The sequence below is a fragment of the Hylobates moloch genome, unplaced genomic scaffold, assembly GCF_009828535.3.
Source record: "Hylobates moloch isolate HMO894 unplaced genomic scaffold, HMol_V3 SCAFFOLD_9, whole genome shotgun sequence".
Taxonomy (NCBI): Eukaryota; Metazoa; Chordata; class Mammalia; order Primates; family Hylobatidae; genus Hylobates; species Hylobates moloch.
In genome coordinates, this window is record NW_026652284.1 from 31,768,103 (window position 1) to 31,794,047 (window position 25,945).

Below are 25,945 nucleotides of genomic sequence, written 5' to 3' on the forward strand. Positions count from 1 at the left end.
GTACCTGAGGTGACAATATTAGCAAGAGGTAGCATGAAGTCTGGACCTGGGTCATTAGAGTATAAGCTGGTGCTTTGGCCATATACCACTAACACCACCACATATGCCAATCACACTGTGTCTCATGCCTTTGCAAGGTACTCAGTGAAAAGCTGTAACATAAACATGAAAAAATACATTTTTCTATATTATTGGTATGTGTCAAAAAACGTGGAACTTATTCAAAGTGATACATAGGTTTTAAACAAGTCTTTTCACAAATATATTGGAAATGGCTGTGTCTTAAAGAAATTTTCCAATAGGTGTATAATTGAGATAAAAGGCATTTGTCAATAACTTGTTTATGAGTTTAGATTTCATTTTCAAACTATTGACGTTTATTCTACTATGTTGATTTATTTTTACCATTGGAAATTTTTTTACAAGACAATAAAGCAATATTTCTTACTAAACATCATAAAAGTAAATCACATAGAATTATGTATATATTTTGGTGGCATGCAGATTTATATTTATTTAAAGGATAATCTCTATCATTTGCAAATGTTTTGATATCTTGCTGAAAAGAAACAAAAGTGAAGAATGAAGGATATGAAAAACAAAACAATTCTAAACACAAAACAAGTAAATCTAGAAGGTAGTAAAAGGGACTGAATCACATTTAGCAAAAACAAAGAAAGAATCCCAAATAAAGCTTTTTAACATGATAATATGATAAGAATGAATCATAAAGAAACCATTTTCTCAAGTCTATGCTAGAATTACTTTATAATTTATGTGATTTTTTTCTACTCTAAGCAGTTCATTTTTCAAGTGCTCCTATAAAATATATCAGGAAGGAGGACATAAGAAAGTGATACAAACTGCATTAGCCAAAGCAAGACTTCATCTCTTAAAAAAGAAAAAGAAAATAAAAAGAAAGTCCTTAGATTTCTTATGAATAATCTTTTTTATGAAGAACCTTCATTTTAAGGTGATAACTTTTCTGTTATCCTGATTACTTCCAATGAGCAATATTCAAAAGATCAAAAGAAACAAAGAGATAAAAAGAGTTTCTATGTATAGTCCCTTGTGTTTTAGATTACTTTACATACTTTATTAAAATATAGGTACATGGATAGGTAGGTAGATTTTTCTTTAAACATTTAGTGCTCCCTCTCCTTTTTAAAGAAATTTTACATCATTCAGTGACAGCATTCATTTCTCATTGGGCAAAATGTATGTTCTTATTTTGCCAATGTGGGCGCATTCTTCTTTAAGAAGCCTCCAATTTAAAAAACAGAACAAAGAGTGAATATTTACTTTATAAAGGTTGATCAGAATGTAAGGAAAAAAGTGTCAAATGATCACCTTAATGTATTAACTCCTTCTGGTAAATTGTTTTTATTTTACAAAATTTGGTAACATATTGAGGTAATAGAAACTCAATGACTATATTCAGCAAAGAATCCCAGTATAATTATTCTTGTTCTTGATTATTCATTTTAAAACAGATAAAATGTACTTGCAATCACCTTGCTTCAATGTAATTTTATTTTGATTTTGGATTTTATATAATTATAGGCTAAGACCAAAAAGTATAAAACATAATTAATATTGTTTTCCTTTTTAGCATGTTTGGAATTTGATTTTTAGATACTTGCCTCATCATCAATTCTGAGAAAGTTTAATAAACTTTTTATAAATGTTTACAAATTGTATGGAATAGTAATACCCATATTAGAATGTATAAGAAAAGTAGTTATATCTTTCAAATAATACTGATTTTTAAATGAATATCAATCATAAAGAGAATAATCAAAAACATGACTGAAACTCGCCTTTCAACAAGAATAAGATGAAAATGCATCTAATGTAAGAAAAATGGGCACATGTTTCCAAGGTGAAATATCTTTTAAACTAATGAAGTTCCTCAAATGTTCTCTGATAATTAATGTAGTAAAATATACAGGGATTTTTATACATCTTTTCTTTTTCTTCTTCTTTTTTTTTTTTTTTTTGAGATAGGGTCTCCCTCTGTCACCCAGGCTGGACTACAGTGGCATGACCACAGCTCACTGCAGACTCGACCTTCCAGACTCAGTCCAGTAGCTGGGACTATAGGTGCATGCGACCACACTCGACTAATATTAGTATTTTTTGTAGAGATGAGCTTTTGTCATGTTTCCCAGGCTGGTCTCAAATTCCTGGGCTCAAGCCATCCACCCACCTCAGCCTCCCAAAGTGCTGGTATTACAGGCTTAAGCCACTATGCCCAGCAATAAATCTCTCATTCTACTATTGTAACTTATCATTCCATTTTTGAAAATTATTTATTTTATTAATTTTAAAAAATATGTGAAGATTTTCTATAACATTTTATTCATAGTGGTCATTAATTGCCAGAACAATTACTAAAATATTTATACTAAAATATTTGAAAATATCTTATATTTGAGCATGAGATGACTTGGCAGATACTTTACTCAATATCTTCTATAATTACAGCACCAATTTCAGAGGTGCTTAAAATGATTATATCTTAAAAATCCACAAGTTTGGCTGTTTTATTATCTGACATGTATTAATTCCATATTGTTACTTTTGCAATGTGAATTTATAAGGAGCATTTAAAGCAATCTTACAGAAAATATTTGATCTACTTAAAAATTATAGGTGGTGTACTATAATATTTTCATATGCCTAAAACATTTAGAAAAGAAATCCACAAATATATAAACAACTGTGAATAATTAAATATTAATCAGTATACATTAACAATGCTAGTTTCCTTAATAAACAAAACAAGAGTCAATAATTATTACTAACTTCTACTAGTTCAACTAAAATGATTTTTTCCCTTCAAATCAACCAATTTTATTAAAGAATAATCCTTTTTTATATTAATTTAACTAACAATTATACCTTTCACTTATTTATCACTTCACAAGGTTTACAGAGTGCTTTCCATGCATAATAAATATTTTTCAGCCAGTTATATCTTGGTATAGATAACAAAGACAAGTTAAACATTTACAAACACATAAGCTATATAGCACACTCATCTACAAAATGTTGTAGATTCAAAAAGATTTTAAATACCAGATGTCTCTATTGCATCTTACAATGATTCTATATAAACTCTATAAAATTTGATTTCACATAAATTTCCAATAACTTAGCATTTGTATTTTTCTGAAATAGACACAATCACATACATTTTGCTGGAATCCATTTCAAAAACAGGAAATTGAATATGGCATTATTTTAGGGGAAAGCCCAGTGGACTTGTAACATTCCAAGCTATAAGAGGATAATCTCATGACCTAGAGACCAACATTATTACACTGCTCGCCACCTGTGCTGAGATATGTGGAATTACATGAAGAAAGTCCAAACCTTCAACTATCTCTTATTATTAAACTTGCTCAGACCACAGGCTAAAATATCTAAAAAAGGAATTAATGAGGACTAGTTATTAATTGCTCATCATTAGTCTCCAAGACTCAATCCTCGGTCTTCAGCTTGGGAGGCTAGAACCTTCAGTCAGGGCAGCTGAGATCTAGGGAATACCAGCATGGAGTGGACAACTGCGTCTCCTGAAAGAAACCCTGATCTCACTTGCCCCTTCCCTGTTACTGTCCAAAGCAAAGGAACCATTTACAGGCGTAGTTATGGAGCACAATCACAAAACAGCCCATACCTATGTGAGAAAACCTACAATGACCACACTCCACCTGCAGAGCTTACATCTATTTGCTTTTCAGGACTAGCCAGAGGAATCCGCTTCTCTAGGAAACATTCCTGGATCACTGTCCCTTACCTCTGCTTTAGGTGTTACCCCTATATACAACTGTGTGCTTCATCCAATTAGCACAGGTAGCGCAGGTAGTGACGTATTTACGTTTGTATCTTGAACATTACAATGTAAAATTCCTTCAAACACAGATCACAACGATTTTATTTTTATGTTCCCAGGCCCCAGCCAAGTGCTTAGCATATAGTAAGTGCTCCGTAAATGTTTGTTGAATGAAGCTACCACTGCCACATAGGGCACGTCTGCCATGTTAACGATTTGGAGGTCAGGAAAAGACCCAGTTGGAAGAGACCAACAGCATGTAATGAAAACACCATGATACAATCTCCTTAATGCTAGCATGAATGCAGTTTTTACAGCATCAGAAAACATCTTTCAAACCTGTCACCATTGACTAAATAACACCTTTGTAGGCCTATGCAAAAATGATATGCAATATATCATTTTTTATAATGATAGTATTTTACTGCCATAAACACTTAAAACCAAGGAATCTCATTTTTAACAAAAACTTCAGAAAATGGCCTATATTTTTCTGAGATTCCATATTCTATATGTAAAACGTGTTTAAGGCTTTCAAATAATTATATTATTTATTCTCTTTCTAAATAAAATACAACAGCATATTGTTACAAAGTATTTGAAAATTATACTCTTTATTTTTAACAGAATAATTGATACTACTGACTTTAAAACTCATTGTTTTATATGTGGATCACTCTGAAATAACATTTCATTTTCTTTCTTCATAAAAATAATGTTCCAAAGAGAAGTTCAGTTTAAAAATTTATATGAAGAGATTTCTGATGAAGCAAAAACATACATATACTACATTAAAAAATATAAAAAGATATCCTACATATACAAGATTAATAAAGTTTTCATGAAAGTAACAGGCCTGAAGAAACTTCAAAATCTCTGCAAACTTTCCTGTCATTTACGGAAAACGTAAAACACGAATTTACTATCTGCCCCTTTCAACTTTATTCTATTTTTCTAAAGCATCCTCAAAATAACAGGGAGACATTTTGGAGTGAGGGCTGAAATATGTACTTTGGGTATATTTTATAGACAATAGATGTAAACAAGGCAATTATTATCAGAGAATAAAGCAGACAGACTTGAATTTTGATCACACTTGCACACAGAATAACGCTTCATTATGTAGTCAGAAGGTAAAGTGCAGCATACACAAAGCACAAAATACAGTCTAATAAATATTCATATGCTTAGGGTATTTCAATTTAGTTCTTACATGCAACTTTATGGGAGTCTAACGTAAACAAAATATCTACTAAATGGTTTCTTTTCCCTAAGACAAGGCTATTCAAAACTTTTTAAATCTCTTAATCACTACACGTTTTTTTACAATGCCAAAGAAGAAAATGAGAAATTATTAATTTTTAAAATTACCCAGCAATTCCATTGCATCATCTTCATTATCAATATCTTCGTCTGTTACAGATGGGGTAGGGCTGTGGATGGACTCAAAAGAATCTTGAGAGAGCATTGCGGCCAGCAGTTTCTTATGTTGCTGTTGCTGCTGTTTTAATCCTTTGTTCTTAGGCTCCATCTTTAAGCTGAAGAAATATTTAAATGTTAATTAGCTGTGATAAGTAAAGAAAATCTACAAATAAATTTCCATTTGGTTATTTTATTACACACATATGTGGACATGTTACTAAAGTTTTCCCCAAGGATAATGGAAATATCATCTTTCTTGGACACCCATCTTTACCTCGCTAAGGAATTCCCAAGTGAATATGGGGAAACTGAAATTTGGCTCACTTAAGAGGGAAGGTGCTAATTTACTCCTACCTATTGTTGCCATGTGGAAATTAAAGTCTACTTGATGAATTTTCTGATTTTTAAAGAAGAGCTAGAAAGTCCATATTATCAGTCCCTGATTTACAAAGCAAATGCATGTTAAGGAAAACACATTCAATGGAATAAATATTTTAAAATATTACATTAAGATGTTTTAAAATACTCAACTTTAATTTCTTTTGCATATGTGTATATAGTTGTCTGAACACCATTTGTTAAAAATACTATTCTCTCCCTCATTGAATTGTCTTGCTTTTATTTATACTGCTTTTGAGTCTATCTCTTTGTATAGTTTTATTAGTGACTGTTCTTCCTGTTACAATATGTATATGTATATTGTACCACATTCAGCAGACTGTAATATCAACATTTACCACTTGGAGTGAAGTATAGAAACCTTACTTCCATTTTGGACCCTTTAGTTGCCCTACGTTTAAATATTATTGAGTATCAGACGGTGTTATAATTTTTGTTTCAATAGTTAAATATCATTTCTAAAACTCGTGAGGATAGTCCATTGTATATACCCATATTTCTGCTCTTTCTGTTTTTCTGTGTTCCTTCCTAATGTTTTGAAATAGATTCTTTCTTGCCTCTGAGGTAGATTCACTGTTGCCACTCAGCTCTCGTAGCATCTTTAGTGGAGAAAGGGAGTCTCAAGTCTGGCAGGGAAGGAAAGCATGTCCCCTAACCATGTATCGCCAGGCATGTCCCCTAACCATGTACTGCCAGTGAGAATCGTCAATTCCCCTGGCCTGTGTCTCTGGCTTCTCTTGGTGTTGTTGGTGTAGCTACTGTTCAATCGGGGGAGAAATAACCTATATGGGCCACCTTCTCTTGCTACTTTGGGAGCGAAGAAATGCCCCTTATTCTGTTGAGTGGGGAATTGCAAGGAGCCCTGCTCCTCAGCTGTTCCTCCAGCCCTCAGGTTCCTAACCATTCCACCTTCCTCTTTACTCTTGCCACAGTTCTCTTTTGGTGTCTCTTGCTTTATTTCAGGGTTTATAGGGGTATGTAGTGAGGGACAGCAGAAAGTAATTAGTCTGTGCCATCTTGTCCAAGCAGAAGTGACATGACTTGTTAATTAGAAAGGGCAACTGATACCTTTACACTGGAAAAATCTGGTGGACATCACCTTAACCAAGTGATCAAACTTAGCATCACCAATAATACTGGACAAATTGACATTATGTACTTCCTAATATAATAAGAAAGTACATCCCATCAACTATGTAGAATTTTTTTCCAAAAATGTCTAATCTGAATTTAATCAGAGAACAATCAGACAAATGCAGATTTGGGGAACTTTTTCAAGATATCTGGCCCATAGCCTTCAAGAATGTAAATGTCATAAAAAGGAAACAAAAGGCAGAGGATTGTTGTAGATTATAGAAGACTAAAAAGATTTGACAACTAGATTCCACACATGTTCCTTTATTAGATGCTAGATAAAAAAGAAATAAACAAGTATACAAAAATCCATAAAGGACTTTACTGGAAAAATTGAAGAAATTTGAAAATGGACTCTACATTAGATAACTTTATGGTGGGATTGGTTTGATATGATGATTATATTATGGGTACATAAGAAAATATTCCTAAGAAATACATCCTGAAGAATAACAGAATTAACATTTTATAAAACCTATAATTTATTTTCAGATGGTTCAGCAAAAAATAGAATATGATATATGATAGATATATAGATAATAGGTCATAGATAAAGATGGTAAAATGTTCATTGGTGAATATAGGTGGAGGGTACATGGATCTTGATATTACTACTTTTAAATATTCTGTGGTTTGAAACTTTTAAAAGTAAAAAGGTGAGGGAAAAAATAAGAACAAATACATGAAAACATACACATGTTGGCAATATTTATTTTAATTTTATCTTCTATCCCAGCTTAGGTTCCCAACAGAAATAGGATTGTTGCTAAGATGTCGTAAAAATGCACCCCTTTTTAAGTAATTTTTTAATTTGACTAACCCTCGATATCATTCCAAATAATTAAAGAAAATCATGTTTACTCTTTAATAATGAAAATAAAACATAAATATTCACTTGAAAATGGAAGGAAGAAGTTTATTTAGCTCCAGTCTCTTGCCATGGCATCTGTCCTCTGCATCATTGCATTATGTGTCTTCTAAACTGAGAAACAATGTAACAATGTTAAAGTCTTCCTTGACCAACTTTATTCATTGAGAAGTAAACAAAACCAATCAAAACAAAATTTTAATGTGGATTTCTTAGCTGATAGATCTAACATGTTAAGCTGAATTAACACCTAAATTATTTTATCTAAATTAAATTCATTTAAAACAACAATATTCATGTATTATTTTAGCCCCATTCGCTTTTGATTACTAGAAGGGATACAGATACTGCTTTGAATGACAATTGAACATAGTTTATTTACAAGATGAATAATTTGGGGCAAGTTACTTCTTTCTTTTCCTCAGTTCCGTTATCCATAATGCAGCTTACTGTAGTACTTCCAATATATTTAATAATCCAGTGGTTGGACTATTAAAAAGGGTTAATAAATGTAGAACAGTGCCTGGCAAATAGCTCTATTTAGGTCTGTTTAATAAATCAATTAAATTTTCCTCCATAACTTTAAATTTTATATTGTAAATTTAACCAAAGGTAATAGAATATTATATTTTATAATATTCTATGCTTACCAAATATATTTTATGTTTTCATGTAAAAAGACAGTTACGGCTTTAAGGCGATTTTCCTCCTTAGGAGTTAAATAATAATTCACAAAGTATAACTGTTTGAAGCAGATGTTATATGTACATTCTGACTACTGCTTCTGCTTACTATGTACCTAAATATATATATATAGGATGGTTAGATATTAAATATTTTATGTAAAATTAATGTATACTGTATCTTGAAATGTTATTTTATATGAATAAGCATAAATCAAATGTCTGTTTATAAAACATAATATAATTATTTCTAAAAGGCAAACATATCATCAAAACATGCCTACTTACAGAAAAAGAGTATATCTAACCAAATATAAACTTAGAATTTTATTCCAGATCCATAACTGTTTTTCTAGAATCCTTGGGGCTGGATGTGTTCTGTTGCATAAACTCTATATTATATAATACATTCCGGAGGGTCTGTGGCCTCACCCTGTTATCAAATACTTCAGTATTTCTACATCATTATGTATCAGCATTCCCACTGAGTGGGATAAATAAAGAATCTGCAGGGTTCAGATCAGGTTTCGCTATAATGAATTATGAAAACAACTTTGGTTGTCAGAGCATTTTTGAATTTCACAATTACAGATAAGGATTGTGAGGAAAATATTTGAATAAATAACTGAGAGATGAAATCTCAAACACTGCTGTTAGTTCAAGTAAGATGGGGGCTGAGACTTGAGGTTGGAATTTCAGAAGGCAGAGGTCATTTGACTGACACTGGGTAACTTGGACAAGAGGTCATCCTGTGACATTGACAAGGTTGCTTTCAATAAGTGGTGGGAATAACATTCTATTTGGAAAAGATCGCAAAATGAGGGAGTGCACACAAGTAAACTTCTTTGAGGAGTTTCTTTGTAAATTGAATGAAAGTCAGAGAACAATTAATCGCTGGGGCTAGAGAGGCTTCACTTTTTAAGAGAGAAGTTCCATCATACTTTCATGCTGAGGGGAATGAGCTAGAGAAAGGAATGGTGCAGGGAATGAAGAGAAGTGATGAGCTTACATGGGTGAGTTAGAGTAAGGATCTAGAGCTGAGTGGAGGAGCTTGCCCTAGGCGGAGCATGAGTGACTCACCCATAGCCATGGGGAAGAGCAGAAAACCTGAGGGCAGATAAGCCAGGTGCACAGAGAGTCTGCTGGAGGAAGCTTATGGAGGTTTTCTTTATGACTGCAGCTATTTTCTCTTTGAAACAGGAAACAAGAGTCATTAGTTAAGAATAAGGATGGGGGGAAAAGTGTTGGAGATTGGGGGAGAGCAGGAAAAATTTGAAGTCATCATTGAGGAGAGTGAAGATGTGAATGGCAGAGGTAGATGCAGCTGCATCGCCGGGTAGCACCAGTGTGCCCCTGGAGTTTGGTGGTCGTGAATTCAGTGACACTGGCCAGTGTGGCCATGTGTCCTTCTCTAGCCTAGGTTGGTTCAGCCACAGAATAGGGAAACAATTAGATTTAAACATGGTAGAGTTTTTCCAGGAGAGTAAAACAGGAAAAGAGGAGCAGAAGATTTGAGGACATATCCAAGGGACCAATTACCATGATGGGGCATAGATAAACCTGACTAAGGAGAAAAATTAAGAACAAGGTGGGTGAGAAACAATAAAACTTCAGCAGTCTCAGTGTTTTGGGGGTCCCAGTTAAAGCTGAGTGTCAGAGGCAATAAACTAGAAAGATGAGAGGTGGTAGTCAGAAAGTGAGATGCCTGAAATTGAAATCATGGATTTGCAGATAATGAGAATGAGAAGGTCTAGGATATGACAGAGGGAGTGATGGGGAGGTAGGGTGGAATTCAAGATACGTGGCAAAGAGTAGGCAAAGGAAGTGAGAGGCCAGGTTTGGGGAAGGATCACCGATGATGTTGACGCTAACTTAACCAATGCAGCAAAGCTACTGGGGAGAGTTACAGGAGCCGGACGTTTGAATATTCAGAGAAAGGGGAATGGCTGACAGTTAGCAAATTATTGCTAGAAGATGACGTGGGAAATTAACACACTGGGAAATTCAGAGCAAGATGCAGAACCGGGGATTGTTTTAGGGAGGAGACAGCAAGATCTGGAAGCAGCAGACGATAAAGGATGACACCACCCTCTTCTCCAGCCACACAGCCTGTGGATCCTACAACCATTAAGAAAAAATAGCAGCCTGCTGCAGGGACGCAGGAGTGTCCATACAGACAGTGTTGAGTGAGATCAGAACAAGAGGGGTTTTTCTAAGAGCACTTAGGATTCTGTGGCCCCTCCTTCCCAGATTTGAACCTAAAGCTTAATAACAAGATTCTTGGAACAGCTTTCTGAAGAGAGACTGTAGAGCAAAGGATTTAAACCCCCAGAATTTGAAGCAAGGCAGCCTAGCTCAGTGACCTAATGGCTATCAATCTTGGGATGGGGATGTAGCCACTCCGGGACTTAGTTTTCTCATTCCTTTTTTTTTTGAGAGGGAGTCTTGCTCTGTCACCCAGCCTGGAGTGCAGTGGCACAATCTCGGCTCACTGCAAGCTCCACCTCCCGGGTTCACGCCATTCTCCTGCCTCAGCCTCCCGAGTAGCTGGGACTACAGGCGCCCACCACCACGCCTGGCTAATTTTTTGTATTTTTAGTAGAGACGGGGTTTCACCATGTTAGCCAGGATAGTTTCGATCTCCTGACCTCGTGATCTGCGTGCCTCGGCCTCCCAAAGTGCTTACAGGCATGAGCCACCGCACCGGGCCTCTCATTTCTGAATAATAGTGTTTTCATAAGGATGAAATGGGTTAAGATATGCAAAGCACATAGAGCAACCTCTAAGTGGTAATTAATACCATTATGTGTTCAAAGAACACAAGGGGGGCATCCTGGATACGTGATCGCCTCCTCTTGAGCCATAATATCCCACATCAAAAGAAAGTGTACAAAAAGAGGCCTGATGAGAAAGACTAGCAGTTAATATTTCAATTTGGTGTTCATATACTCAAGGAATCCATTTTGCTTTGGTTTAAAAGAGTGATTTCTAAACCAGGATCAAATGGAAAGGAACAGTTTAAAGAGGTCGCCCCACAGACCCTCCCCTGTGGGCCTGCCTGAGCAGGTGCAGCCTCCTGAGCCTTCATTCTGACCACTGGCCCTCCTCCTCCGGACTCCTGTCTCACTCGTGGGCCTGAGCTTGCTCCGTTTAGTTTCACACTTTCTTTCTGAGCATAGGTTGGTAAGCATAGGTTGGTAAACGTTAGTTTGATCTGATTCCATGCATTCTTTCTGGTGAAAAATTGGATGATTTCTTGGACTATCTCCTAAGCTTCTTGAGTTCACCCTCACAGTCTTGTAGGCTGAACCTGTGTCCTTTTTTTTTTTTTTTTTTTGACTCCAGTCATTAACTAAAGGGTACCCTTTGCACTAAGGCCTTGGAAGTTGAAGAGGTCATGAAAAGTTTCACACTGAATTGTTGCATATAGATTTTTATGCATAAGAGCTATTTTAAGAATATGTAAATATGATGTTTTAGAATCAGTTTAGCAGACACTTAAGTGCTTGTCATATACCAAGCATTGTGTGAATTGAGCAGAAATAAAACTTTTTAAAAATCATTCTCCTCCACTTTTAAGCAATTCCTTTGAGTCTAGGATTTTTTGTCATGTCAGTCTTATCCAGTATCTAGCACATTACCTGGTATTAACATAAGCAAATGAATACTAAATAAATAAGAAGAAAACTTTCAACCTGTCCAAAGGACTTCATCAATGATCTGAAATTAAATGTATGCTCTTTTGGCTTTAAAAAGAAATTTGTCTTAAACAGGCATGGTGGCTCATACCTGTAATCCCAGCACTTTGGGGCCAAGATGGGTGGATTACTTGAATCCAGGAATACAAGACCTGCCTGGGCAACATAGTGAAACCCCATCTCTACAAAAAATTTAAAAGAAATTAGCCAGGCATGGTGGGGCGCACCTGTAGTCCCAGCTTCTTAGGAGGCTAAGGTGGGAGGCTCACTTGAACTGGGAGGTGGAGATTGCAGTGAGCCAAGATCACACCACTGCACTCCAGCCTGGGCGACAGAGCGAGACTCCGTCTCAAAAAAAAAAAAAAAAAGAAATTTGTCTCTTTCAGCTGCCATCCTTCCACGCTGCCACAATGGTGCACATGAATGTCTTGTCTGATATTCTCCAGAGCATCCACAATGCTAAAAAGAGAGACAAACACCAGGTTCTTATCAAGCCATACTCCAGAGTCATCATCCGGTTTCTCACTGTGATGATAAAGCATGGTTACACTGGTGAATCTGAAATCACTGATAATCACAGAGCTGGGAAGATTGTTGTGAACCTCACAGGCAGGCTAAACAAGTGTGGAGTGATCAGCCCCAGGTTTCATGTGCAACACAAAGATCTAGAAAAATGGCAGCATAATCTGCTCCGATCTGACCAGTTCAGTTTCATTGTACTGACAACCTCAGCTGGCATTGTGGACCACAAAGAAGTAAGACGAAGACACACAGGAGGGAAAATCCTGGGAGACTTTTTCTAGGGATGTAATACATACTTACAAATAAAATGCCTCAGAGGGAAACCAAAAAGAAATTTGTTTTGGATTGAACTTGTACGAAAAAAGAAATTAAGAAATTTATAAGTTATGAGGTATAATTTTTGTGTGTTTTAGTTATTTCAAGGCTTCTGTTCTTTGGTCTCTTGGGCAGATTACATATTAATCAATTAAAATTATTTATGCTTAAAATTTCATGTTAGATTATTTCTAAATTACTAAATTTGATTTATTTTCCATCATACCTATCACTACTTGAATTTATGGCATATATTTGTATATTCACTTGTTTACTGCTTGTCTCTTTCTGCCAATAGAAAAAATTCTAAGAGGAAGGGGACCATTTCCAGGTTTTATTCACAGGTATGTTAGAAGCAATTATGAGCTTTAATGGAAAGAAAACTTCTTAATGGGAAGTGAATTTAGCTTTTATTTTAATATTTCATATACATTTCTAAATTATAAAATTTTCTCTTTATTTTATGACCTATTTTCAATCTAACAACAGTGTTCACTTAAGAAATAAAGCCAATTCACCAGATCTACAGTATTTATGGATATTATTTTTGTTTTAATAAGGTGATTCAGCTTTAGAGGAACTTCATTAGGCTTCAAGGCTTGATGAGCATATTTATAAATTCACATTACAATTTAATAAGTAATTTTAGAAAATTTATTACTCAGTTATTGCAAAGTTTAATTAAGATGGCTTAAAATAAGATTATATAGGCTTATTAAACCCAATTTTTGTTTACATTTATATTATAAATGTGGGATTATTTTTAATAACTCTAAATGTGCAATGAATGTATATGTTTCCCACTAAATAGCTAGGCAAGCCATAGCAATGGATACCAATTGGTAGGATTTGACAATCACAGAAAGCCTTCAATCATTTCCCAACACGTTCACCTCTCTCTTTGGTGAATTCCTCTTGCTTTTGTTGCTCAAATGCTTTAATTTCTTTTTTAAGCACTCTTATTTCTGAACTGCTTTGAGAATCTAAGAAAGATGTGGCAGGACTCCATGTTAGTATCTCTTGTCTTAGTCTGCTAGTTTCCATTTATCACCCTCACAATTTCTTTACTAACCAGCACTTAATGCTTCAGGTGTCATTTGTATCAAGCTATTTGTAACATATTTGTTGACCTCTTCATACAATGTCATATTTGGGGGACCTACAGGAAGAAGTTCACATACAGTACATCATTAAAAAAAGGGGGTAAGCTTCTACCCATAAGACTCTCAAGGTTTATTATAGCATTTATTTAATTCCCTCTAATCTAATGGTGAAACTCTAGCCTATCATGTATCTATTACTCTGCATGACAAGGAAAGCTGGCTATGTAACAAAGACGGAGTGTTGCCGTAGCCATTTGAGTAAGACTTAATACACAATAGAGAAAAACTGAGATAGGAAAGGCTGCAAGAAATAAAGATAAGACTATAAACGGTTCTTCTTGTCAATAAGCTTTATTTAGCAGATGCCTAACATCAGCCTGTGCCTTTGTCACTCTTGTAACAGATGTCAAACGACAACAAAAATGTGCCAGCCCCAGTGGAGAGGGTGGGGTGAAAAATGGATGGAGTCATGCTTGAAAATTAAGTTTTCTCTTTCAGGAGTCTAGGATATGATTTTGTCAGTTGGTCATTAAAGTATAGTACAGGTTCATTTCTATTTAAGGGTAAAAGCTAATACTATAGTTACGGACTCTGGAGCCATTAAAAAATTTTCCCCAACCCTTTCTGCTTGATCCAAATCAAATCTAATGCTGTGTGAGTTGCTGGCATAAATTCAAAAATTCTGTTTTGTATTAGAAGATGGAGAAAATATAGTTTCTAGCCCGTAGTTTACTGCTGTTCCTGAAATTTAATTCAGATATGCATGTATTCTTTCTACTCTAATGGGGGCACCTGGGCAGAATTTCACCAGCTCTTTCCTGTCATAGCGTAATACCTCGACTTATAATTTAAAGACAGAGCAAAATAAAGCTGAAAAAAACTAAGATAAACATTTAAGAGACATGTTCATGGACTGAGTTTTCTAGGTAAGAGAGTCCACTAGGATTAGAGAAAAGGTTCTCCCTTATTGAGTATTCAAGCGGGAATAAGAGCTCACTGAAGCTAGGAAGAAAATAGAAGCACTAACACTTGCGATAAATAGTTCTGATTATTATTATGACTAAATGAAAGTAAAATGAAAGTTGACATTTCTCTATTTTACATTTAAGAACTAAAGATCTACCAATGAATAAAGATAAAGGTCTAGTAGGTTTTATAAGCCTGGTATTAAAAAAATTACCCTCATTGACAGATGAAATTGATCTGGCATTTCACAAAGAAGGTAAATGGATCTTTATAAATGGTTTTCTTCTCCTCACACAGGACACTTCAACTATTTAAATAATTTAAAAGTTATTTCTCATGGAAATAGAATCAATTTTCTAGAGGCCTGAAGCACATTAATGAGTATTCTGAATTTCCTTCCCTCCAGCCAAGTGATAAGTCACCGCAAAGAACCCCTGAAAGCTATTACATTGTAGAAAATACAATTTTCTCCTTGAGAAAGAATACTTATTGGCTGCTGCTAAATTTAACATAGAAAATGCCAAGTTACTGTGGCTATGCTATGCATAGGAAAAACTCTTCTGTGACGGGCAACTGGTAACACTCACAGAAAGCTTAAGCTCCTGTCACATTTCCATTCATGAGTATTTGTTTTCGCCTCCCATGGTATTTTTCACCCCAGACACTTTGCAGAAGTTTTCATTTTTGTTTTGAGTTTTACTCATTGCAACTGGTATTACAAAAAAAAAAAATTACTCTGAATATAGTGTTTCCAATAAATAAGATCTGGACATTTCAACATTAATTCACTATTACCAGCACATGGGCACGTAAGGTAAATCTCCTGCCACCATTTTGAGCATCAGGGGTCTGAGTAAAATGGAAGTATGGACTTTCACATTTACATATAATAGCAGTTTCAAAAATTAAACAAAGAAAATGTTAATAAATATATTCAATCATAGTTATCAACTTTAAACTTAAATGTTTCTAACTAAGGTTTCTCTCTCTTTATGGTCCATATTAACTTTGCCTCCTATGGTCTATTATACATTTAATAATTTTTCTATCCCTGATGATTAACAATATCTTTCTGGTACATCAGAAGTCCCTCCTCTCCAATTCTTAACAGCCAGCCACTCTCTGTCCAATATTATAGTAGCTCTTGACTGGCAGCATATCTTGAAATTAATCCTCTATTTGGTTTTAGTAGCAAAGATATGGTGATCTAGATTTGCAGAAAAGAAATCAACACCAAAACCCCAAAGCAGGTCTGAAACTCTCATTTTAAGAGACAGCAATTGATGTCTTTATCCTATGTATAGACTAACATAATTTTCTATAAAAAAATACTAAAAAGGATTTCATAAAAATCATGAACTTGGGTTTATTTTCCCTTTATCTTTTAATGGCTAGTAATATAGAATCTCAGCAGACAGCTCATCTCACCTTCCTGCAGGGCTAGAGCCACTATCTTCACTTTCCCATTGGTCATTTTTGCTTCTTGGAATTGGAGGCTGTAGCATTTCAGCGGCTAGGGGATCAGCATCATTTTCTTCTCTACCAATCCATTCTCCAATCACACGGGGCCTCAGAAGAGAAGAATTAAATGTCACTGTTTCCTGAAGAGAAGAAAAGAATATGCTGTCTTAGATGGCTTTTTCTTATTAACAGGACAACAGGGAAATAAAGTCGCCCAGAGATTTGACTGTCAAATGCTTTTTGTCTTTCTGAATTGATATAAAACTTCAGTTTCCTCCAACTCTACTAAATAGCTTGTTCTAATGATTTATGCTAATTCCTAAGGTCACTGTGATAAAGGACCCAGGAGTGAAATCTTTGCTTTGAATTTGGAAGGCTGCAAGTGTGCTCTCAGGAAAGAGGTGTGGGATGAGCATTCAAGGCAGAAGGAAGAGTGTGTTGTAAACAGGGCGGCCCACATAGGGAGAGAGCTTGGTGTCACTGCTGGGAAATAGTAAATAATTGCCTAGGTGGACACTGGGTTGGGGTCAGGGGATAGGGACAAGAAGAGATAGGGCTCGAAGCGTGTATTGCCTCCAACTGCAAAGCATTTTAGACATTTCAGGATCCAGTAGAAATTCAAAACACGGCAATATCAATGGCAGATATGTTATGCTAATTCAACAAATGTTAGTAATCTGTTTTCATGGACTCGGATATGATACAGCTATTAAAATACTATTGTAGTAGAATGCTGAATACATGTATTGCTAGGGATTTTTTGTTATGTGAATAAAGGGCAAGTTAAAAAGCAATACTTATAGTATAATCTAGTTTTTGTTTAAAAAATTCATATGAGTGTATATTCTTTTCTTGTTCACGAATTCATTCATTTCTTCATTCTCTAATATTTATTAAGACTTGCTACAGGCAAAGAACTGCTTGATATGCTGAAGAAAACAATGGTAAAATAAGATCAAAATTTAATAGTGCCTTTATCTGAATGAAGGAACTACCGGTAATTTTAGTTTCTTCTTTTTGCATTGCAACACCATTTCTGTATTCTACAGTAAATATGTCATGAGAAAAATATATTTTTAATGCCTCTTCAGCTGAAAAATATAGGCCTTGCTTAAATATGTTTAGTGATAATTTTACTATTACAATAGTCTTGAACAATTCTTTAAAAATTCAGAAGGTGGGCTGGGTGCGGTGGCTCACGCCTGTAAGCCCAGAACTTTGGGAGGCCAAGGTGGGCGGATAACGACGACAGGAGATCGAGACCATCCTGGCTAACACGGTGAAACCCCGTCTCTACTAAAAATACAAAAAAATAAAAAAATTAGCCGGGCGTAGTGGCAGGTGCCTGTAGTCCCAGCTACTCGGGAGGCTGAGGCAGGAGAATGGCGTGAACCCAGGAGGTGGAGCTCACAGAGAGCCGAGATCGTGCCACTGCACTCCAGCCTGGGCGACAGAGCAAGACTCCGTCTTTAAAATAAAAATAAAATAAAATAAAAAAATAAAAATTCAGATGGTGTTCTGAGTCTTCAGACTTCACAACATATTCTACATTTCAGTACAGAATATAATACAATATAATCTTACAATACATACAATATAATATATAATCAAAATACAAATATAATACCAAAAGCAACACATGAAATATGATTTAGAACATATTTGATGAGCATTTCTTCAAGTAATAGCAAGTGACAGAAAGAACTAGATATCTTTTTTTTTTTTTTTTTTTTTGAGACGGAGTCTCGCTCTGTCACCCAGGCTGGAGTGCAGTGGCATGATCACGGCTCACTACAGCCTTAACATCAGCTGAAGCGATCCGCCCACCTCAGCCTCCCGAATAGCTGGGACTACAAGCGTGCACCACCACGCCCAGCTAATTTTTTGTATTTTTAGTAGAGACGGGGTTTCACCGTGGTCTCGATCTCCTGACCTCGTGATCCGCCCGCCTCGGCCTCCCAAAGTGCTGGGATTACAAGCGTGAGCCACCGCGCCCGGCAGGAACTAGATATCTTAATATTGATCCAGCCTACATGAAAATACAGCAGATACATTTTAGAACCAGTGTTTGTAAAACTTAGCAAGTAATCTGAACTCTTTCTATACTTATATTCCTCACATCAGAAAATTAAAGCACTACAATGGATTTCAGCTGTAAAATAATGCAATCAAATGAATGTTTTCAACTAATCAGAAGGGCATATGCATCTGCCACAATTTAATATTATTTGAAGAACAGAAATTAAAATTAACAATACTGTTCAATTTTAAATCTGTATTTACTTTTAAAAGCAGATGATTGTGAAGACATGTTTTTGAATTTAAAAATCGATAAACATATTTACAACTTCAGAATACTTTTCCATCTGTGAGACTTTACAATGTTACTTATTCCTTGAATTTCATTTTCTCCAACTATAAAATGGGGATGATAAGAATTATAAAGCCTATTGTATCAAATGAATTAGTAAATAACATAGTTAAACCATAAAATTCTCCCCCCCACCCCCAGGTGAAAGACCTTTTTTTTTTTTAATTTGTTTTGCTTTAATTTTCAAACCCTCAGGACTAATAATTTCATAAAATACCATGAAAATCAATAATCATAAACAGCAATCTTTACAAAACAAAGTCATATAAAATATAAGCCAAGGGTTTTAAATCTGTTTTCATTCAACAAATATCAGATTGCTATAAAATTCACCAAATACTCTCAATTTCCATACTTTTATTGGAGAATAACAAAAACAATTTAACTGGCTCTGCTTTGCAGGCTTTTAAAATAGAATTGCTGTGTGTCACTGTGTATTAAATGTTGTGTGTTGATGTATTCTCAGTGAGCTATGAGGTCTCTGAGAAAAAACTATTATATATACACACATATGTATACGAAATTTGTATTTTAATTTTCATAACTTTCCAAAAGTAATACAGGTGTGTTCTGCATCTCCTGACTGACCAGAAAGTAGAGTTGCATGATGTAAGTGCCCAAGTTTGTGTTTATGTTTACAATTAAGTCGACAATGAGCACTATTACTTTAAATGTCAAGGTCTCATACACAAACACCAAAGGAAGCTAAAGAATCTGATACTTCAAACAGTCACTTCTATTAAATGGGAAAGCTAAGCCTTAGATCTGTGTCTTTTAATTCTTACTTTAATATGCTTGATCATAGTGTTACAATAAATTTCTCATTTTGAAGCACATTTTATCATCGTACAATGTAGGAGAAAAGAATAAAACCAGACCCTTGATTGCCACTGTTCTTTCAATCACAATTTATGTAACATATTCCCCTGTATCTACCACTTTTTTTTGCATACTTGCCTTTTTTTTTTTTTTTTTTGAGTCTTGCTCTGTCACCAGGCTGGAGTGCAGTGGCACGATCTCGGCTCACTGCAACCTCCACCTCCCGGGTTCAAGAGATTCCCCTGCCCCAGCCTCCCGAATAGCTGGGACTACAGGTGCACACCACCATGCCCAGCTAATTTTTGTAGTTTTAGTAGAGATGGGCTTTCACCATGTTGGCCAGGATGGTCTCGATCTCTTGACCTTGTGATCCATGCACCTTGGCCTCCCAGAGTGCTGGGATTACATTCATGAACCACCGTACCTGGCCACAAATTTTAATGCTAAATCAAAAGCCAACAACAGAATGTTCATAAAATCTACCTTGGACTATGAGTTTGGAGAGTTGGCATCTTTTTCTGGCTTGATATACTAGAGGCTGTCTGTTATTTAGGGCCCTAAAGGGAGGGTCAGAGGAAGCACATTAAATGTATTAAATCTATGATCCATATTCTAAAGGTTTTTCATTGCTATTCTGTTTATTTTGAGGGAAGAGATACAAACATGTAAAGTACAAAATAAGATTATAAATAAATTTATATATATATAAATGGCCCCACATGTGTGTTTTGTAATTAAATATACTAGTTCAGAGAAGAGGAAGCTGAAGCTCAACATGGACTGGATTTAGCAGTGGTAGTCTCACCAAGGGACATGACCAAACTTCAGTATAAATTGTGCCTTCTTCCTTTTTTAAATTTTGGATTCAGGAGGTGCACATGTAGGGTTGTTTCATGGGTATATTGAGTGATGCTGAGGTTTGGGATACAGATAAGCCATAAAATTCTGTGTATAAGCCAGATACAAATATTTAAGAGTGTGGACTGTATTCAAGTCATTTCTATATATTTGATGTATCACTGTGGAATGGACAAATTGAGTAAGAATAGATACATGGTAGTCAATAAGGGTAGAGTAACAGAACAGGGAATTGACAGTGCAGATTTTCATCCTATAAAGTTTCATTTTATAGATGTTATATTTAAAAGGTTGAACAATTCAATGTTATTAATCTCATTTACATATGGGGCAGAATTGGGCTTGGAGATTTCTCTAGCTATAGGCTCAAAGTAGATGGGACTTGAAACAAAGAAATGAACAAAGAAATTGACCACTGGAACAACAGAAATAGATGAGTTTAGGCCCTGTAAGCCAAAGAGTGAAAAAGGTTTTTGAGTTGGGTATGATCAGAAAGTTGACAGCAGTAGAGAATCAGAACTAACTCCCTGGTTACTTACTAGGAAATCACATGCAATGGTAGATGTATTGCTATTGAAAAGTAGAGCACAGAGAGAGAATAAACGGTGTAATATTCAGGATGTCTAACTCCACCTGGTGTAGAAATTTAGTGAGAAATAGCTGACAAGCAAAGCAATACTAAGAGCTGCAAACAGAGTCAGAGGAGTTAGGAAGTGAATATTTTACAGGTGAAAAATGGGGCTCTACTATATTTTTCTAAATTCACAAAGCTCTTTATATTCCTCCCATTCTAGTGTTGATGAAAAAATGGAAGCAAAGAGCACTTTCTCCTTTTAAAAATGTATATATCTCTGAAAAATTTTGAATATAGCCTTTTTACACATAGTAGATCAAAGTAACAGAGTTTTGGTTATATTATTTATATTTGATTAAGCTAAGTAAACATCCTTCCATAGATCTTTATGAAAGGGTTTTAGTGAAGAGAGCAGTTCTAAACACTTCATATAACACAGCAATCCATGGCAAAAGTAATTTAAAAATGTAAATGAATTAAAAATTATTTTGAAAATATTTTAAATACACGGTAAAAAAACATTTAAAATTTCAGAGATAAACTTTTAAAATCCTAATTATTCTTTAGTAATGTAAAAATACATGTTCCTTTGCCCTTTCAAGTATAGAGGTCCCTAGGTTTTGAGGTTCTTAAGCAAATCAGCATAACTTTAATAAGAAAAGCAGGCAGGGCGTGGTGGCTCACACCTGTAATCCTAGAACTTTGGAAGGCTAAAGTGGGCAGATGACAAAGTCAGGAGTTCGAGACCAGCCTGACCAACATTGTGAAACCCCATCTCTACTAAAAATAAAAAAAAATTAGCTGGGAGTGGTGGCACACGCCTATAATCTCAGCTACCCGGGAGGCAGACGCAGGAGAATCACTTGAACCTGGGAGGAGGAGGAGGTTGCAATGAGCCAAGATCATGCCACTGCACTCCAGCCTGGGTGACAGAGTGAGACTCCATCTCAAATAAATAAATAAATAAATAGTATTCCCAGTCAAAAATTCTCTCAAAGCTTACAAATTTCTGCAGTATGGCTTATCAGCAAGAAGCTCACCTATCCAGGAAGTAGTTACCTTGTCCTAGGCTCTCTCTCCAAAAGTCTGCTTTCAGTGGTTATTCCAAGAGTTCAACTACTATGACCACTGGTTCTCAGTACAACACTTGATTATACTCCAAGTTATGTGACTCTATTTCCTCTTGTTAATAAAACTGGATGTTTATGGAAGGCTGAGGTCATGTCTTAAACTCCTTTGCTCCCCTCATAATAAATAGCATAATTCTGATTTCATGAAAATAAACACGAAAAGAAGTGTTGAACAAATTTTTAAAATCCTCAAGAATGAAAAACAGTGCATATGCAGTGAATTATGAAGTATCTCTAGGTCTAACCAAAATCATGTAAATGATTCCCAGACAACACTGATTAATATACTTTTTAAGCCATATCAGAAGAATGTCTACAAGATGGTCATTTTTTTTAAATGAAATATTTCTTATAAACTCTTAAGGTTTGGATAAATTATTTTGATCCTGCTATTTCAAAAAAGGAAGTTTTTGGAACACAATTCTGTTACACAAACACATTAGATGCTTGGAATAGATAATAAGCATCCTTAAAATAATATACACATTGAATTCAAGTTAGGGATTAAAGATGGTAATGTAAGCAGACTGTTAGCTCTTTTCTCACTAGCTCTTATTCTTTGTAATCATTAGTGTGAACTGATTCATATATAGTACAATTTGTGTATACTGGCCGAAGGCCAGTACATCACATCAGCTGTTGAAAAGAGTATTCAAAGAATTTTTAATCTTTAATGATATTTACTTAACAGAATACATTTTTCCCAGAAAATTTATATTACATTCAGTGAAAAACCTGGAACCATCTGCGTCTTACTAGTCAATATGTTAAAACTGTAATATGAATAATGTAAAAAGAGAAAATTGCTTTTATCTTACTCAGAACATATTAATGAGATGATTGTGGCTCTTGAGTTTTGTTACTAAGTTTCAACTTTGTTTGCATACACTTTTCACAATACCAATTATAAATGGAGTGCAAGGATATAAGATCATTTGGGTTTACACTGCTTTAAGGTGGTTAACGTTGGAAAGTTTATGAAATACAGGCCAATCTTGCTGATTTGTATCTACCCACTCTTAAGTGGTGAAGATGAGAAATTATCTTCTATATCTCATAGCATGTAATTTACATAGAGCAGCTGGAGAAAGAAGGAAAAAAGAGAGGGCTGTAGGCATTACAGGAAAAAGACAAAAAAAAACCAACTAAATAAGTGAGGTCAGATCTCAGAACTCAGGTTCTATTCCTACATTGTTTAGAAAGGCTTCGCAAATAATTAAACTACTTTTTGAAAATCGTATGACTGACAAAAATTATATATATTTAAGGTGTACAATGTGATTTTTTAATGTACATATACAGCATGAAATGATTACAATAATCTAGCTAATTAAAAGAATTAAACTACTTTTTATCATGTGCACTTAGTATATTGAACATGTATACACTATTCAATTGTTTCAATGCCAGCTTTCTCATTCTGACTCATATCCATTCCATTCCCCTCTGTTCATTTTGTTTGCTGATTCCTATAATCTCTTCCTTAAAATTATCTCCTACTATAAAATTGCACTCCCCTCCTTGATGAACTTGTATTTTCTTATATTTCTCTTATTGTGTTTCTGCCTAGTCCACGAATACCCCAACTCAAACTATTTGGATAACTATTACACTGTTGAATGAAAATAAGACCCATTAAGAAAAAATTTTATGGACTACAAAAGCCCAGTCACAAAAGCCAGGTAGCCATGTCCTATAGGCTGGAAAAGCAAATTATATGCTATCTTAATAAATAATTCTAATAATTTTTGCACTGCTATTTCTCCTCATATTATGGGCTAGATATTCTGAAAACACTCACTCTTCAAAATATTTAATACTTCTAGCTGAAATGGAACAAGACATCCTTTAAATGCAAAGCTTAGGAGAAAAGAACTTGTGCGAAAAGAAGGGAAACCATCAGAAGGGAAATCCAAGTCCAGACCAAAAAGGAGAGGGAGCTGATACAAGTAGCTGCCCTGTACACGTTGACAGATCCCTGGTTGCCTGGAGCCTTTGCCTTGCATGATAATACCATTAGTGGGTGGTAGAATGATAGACTTAATGGCCCTGATTCTTCACCTTCCTGCATCTGAGACAGCCAGGCGGGAAGGGGTCCCCAGAGAAACCCCAATCAGCCTGAGCACTGGGGTGGAGACATAGAGGTTCACAACATTTGCAGCAGGGAGGAGCCTGGCCCCTCCTCATCCTGTGTGGAATCTGGGATTTGAACTGTGAGGTGGGAAGCACTCTAGCAGGGACTCTGGCCTAGCGAGAGTCCCTGTTTCCACCTTTTATTCCTTTTTCACCCAATAAAACCATGTCTTACTCACCATTCAAATTGTCTGTGAGCCTGAATTTTCATGGCTGTGGGACAAAGAACCCCATCTTTAGCTGAACTAAAGAAAAGTCCTGCAACATTTTTGATGCCCAACATGGGGCTTGAGAAATGGTGAGTAAAATGGGGACTCAAAATCTCTTCCTGTTGCTTCTAAGCCTTTTCATCCTCAGACTTCTGAGGGTACTGGAAACCATACCCTCACCCCTTATCACTCCTGGGCCTTTTCATGGCCTTTTCCTTCCTTTTCTGGGACAGACCAGCAAGCAGCAGCTCCCTGCCACTCCCTGCTCCCTGCTAGGGCTGGGATCACATGGCCCAAAGGTCCCACACAGCCAGCTGGCTGGTTCCCAGCCATGTGCTGCCACTGCGTTCCCCTTACCTGGACAAGGGGTTCAGCTTCATCGGACAGTAGTTAAGCATTTCTCCTGGTGGAGGAACCACTTGCATAAGAATAAGAGGTTCTTCGCCAGGCATATTTAAGCTGTTTGTTTTTTTCTTCTCCTTTTCTACCCTGTCAGCAGTTAACTTTTATATTTTATTCCTTTTAGAAGACGTTTTTACTAGGCCAGGCCCCACAAGTATCACTGTTTATATTCTCTGCAAAGTTTTGATTGTGAAATCAAGCCTCTGTCTTGTTTTACATCCTGAGGGCATGGCTTGTAACTCCAGTGGCAAGGCTTTGTTTAGCAACCCTACCTTAGAGAATAAGTTCCTTTCTGGTTTGACATCTGCAGGTACTCCTAGCCCTGTCTCTTCAAGGTTCCCACCCAGCAACTAGGTTTTCTTCTTCCTGCTGTGTCTGTACTGTGTATGATGTCTGTAATAAGAGCTCCTAATTAATTTGGCCTAAAGAAAGACAAGTGCTTGGATCAAGTATTTTTTCAAGGGAAGCTAAAAGCTGTGATACCTTTCAGTTCATGTGACTTTAATCTTTCAGAAATAAAAATAGCCTTAAATGTTATTGGTAAAATGCAGAGATCATTAAAATGTAATGTAGGTGAAATAAAATATGCAGGTCAGATGAAAGGTTTGCTAAGTGTTTTGAGGTTACAAACTGCTTTTTTGGTTTTGAAACTATTTGATGTGCCGGCTTCACAATTGGTAAGGCCTGGGGACATATGGAACTAATCACGCCTTTAATTATGCCGGAGTCAAACCTTGGCTGCACTTAGCACACAATTAAAGCAACTTACCAAGCTTTACCTTAAAGTGAAAAATTGCTAGGAGTTACAATTATAACATGTAATTGAGACTACTGGAAATAGATTTACATGCAAGGTGTGTAAGAACAGTAAAATTTGTTGGTGGTGGTGTTTTTTTTTTTTTTGTTTTTTTTGTTTTTTTTTTTTTTTTTGGTAAAAGGTTATAAGAAGGCATGGAAACGTAAATTTTTGCCTAGGGTTAAAGGACTGCTTTAAATTAGATAGGAAAAGCTGAAAGTTCAAACAAGTGATGGAAGAATTC

General features: G+C 35.6%; 2 protein-coding genes across 2 annotated transcripts in view; one reads left to right on the plus strand and one right to left on the minus strand.

Moving 5' to 3' along the window:
- The window catches only part of CUNH8orf34 (chromosome unknown C8orf34 homolog), a 486,993-nt gene that overhangs the window by 276,467 nt on the left and 184,581 nt on the right, over nucleotides 1-25,945 (minus strand). The window contains 2 exon segments of the mRNA XM_032759605.2: nucleotides 5,210-5,376; nucleotides 16,377-16,549. Coding sequence (XP_032615496.2) covers nucleotides 5,210-5,376; nucleotides 16,377-16,549 — 340 coding nt within the window.
- On the plus strand, nucleotides 12,450-12,845 carry LOC116813209 (small ribosomal subunit protein uS8-like). Its single transcript, XM_032759606.1, has one exon. The coding sequence runs from the start codon at nucleotides 12,453-12,455 to the stop codon at nucleotides 12,843-12,845; it is 393 nt and encodes a 130-aa protein (XP_032615497.1). The 5' UTR covers nucleotides 12,450-12,452.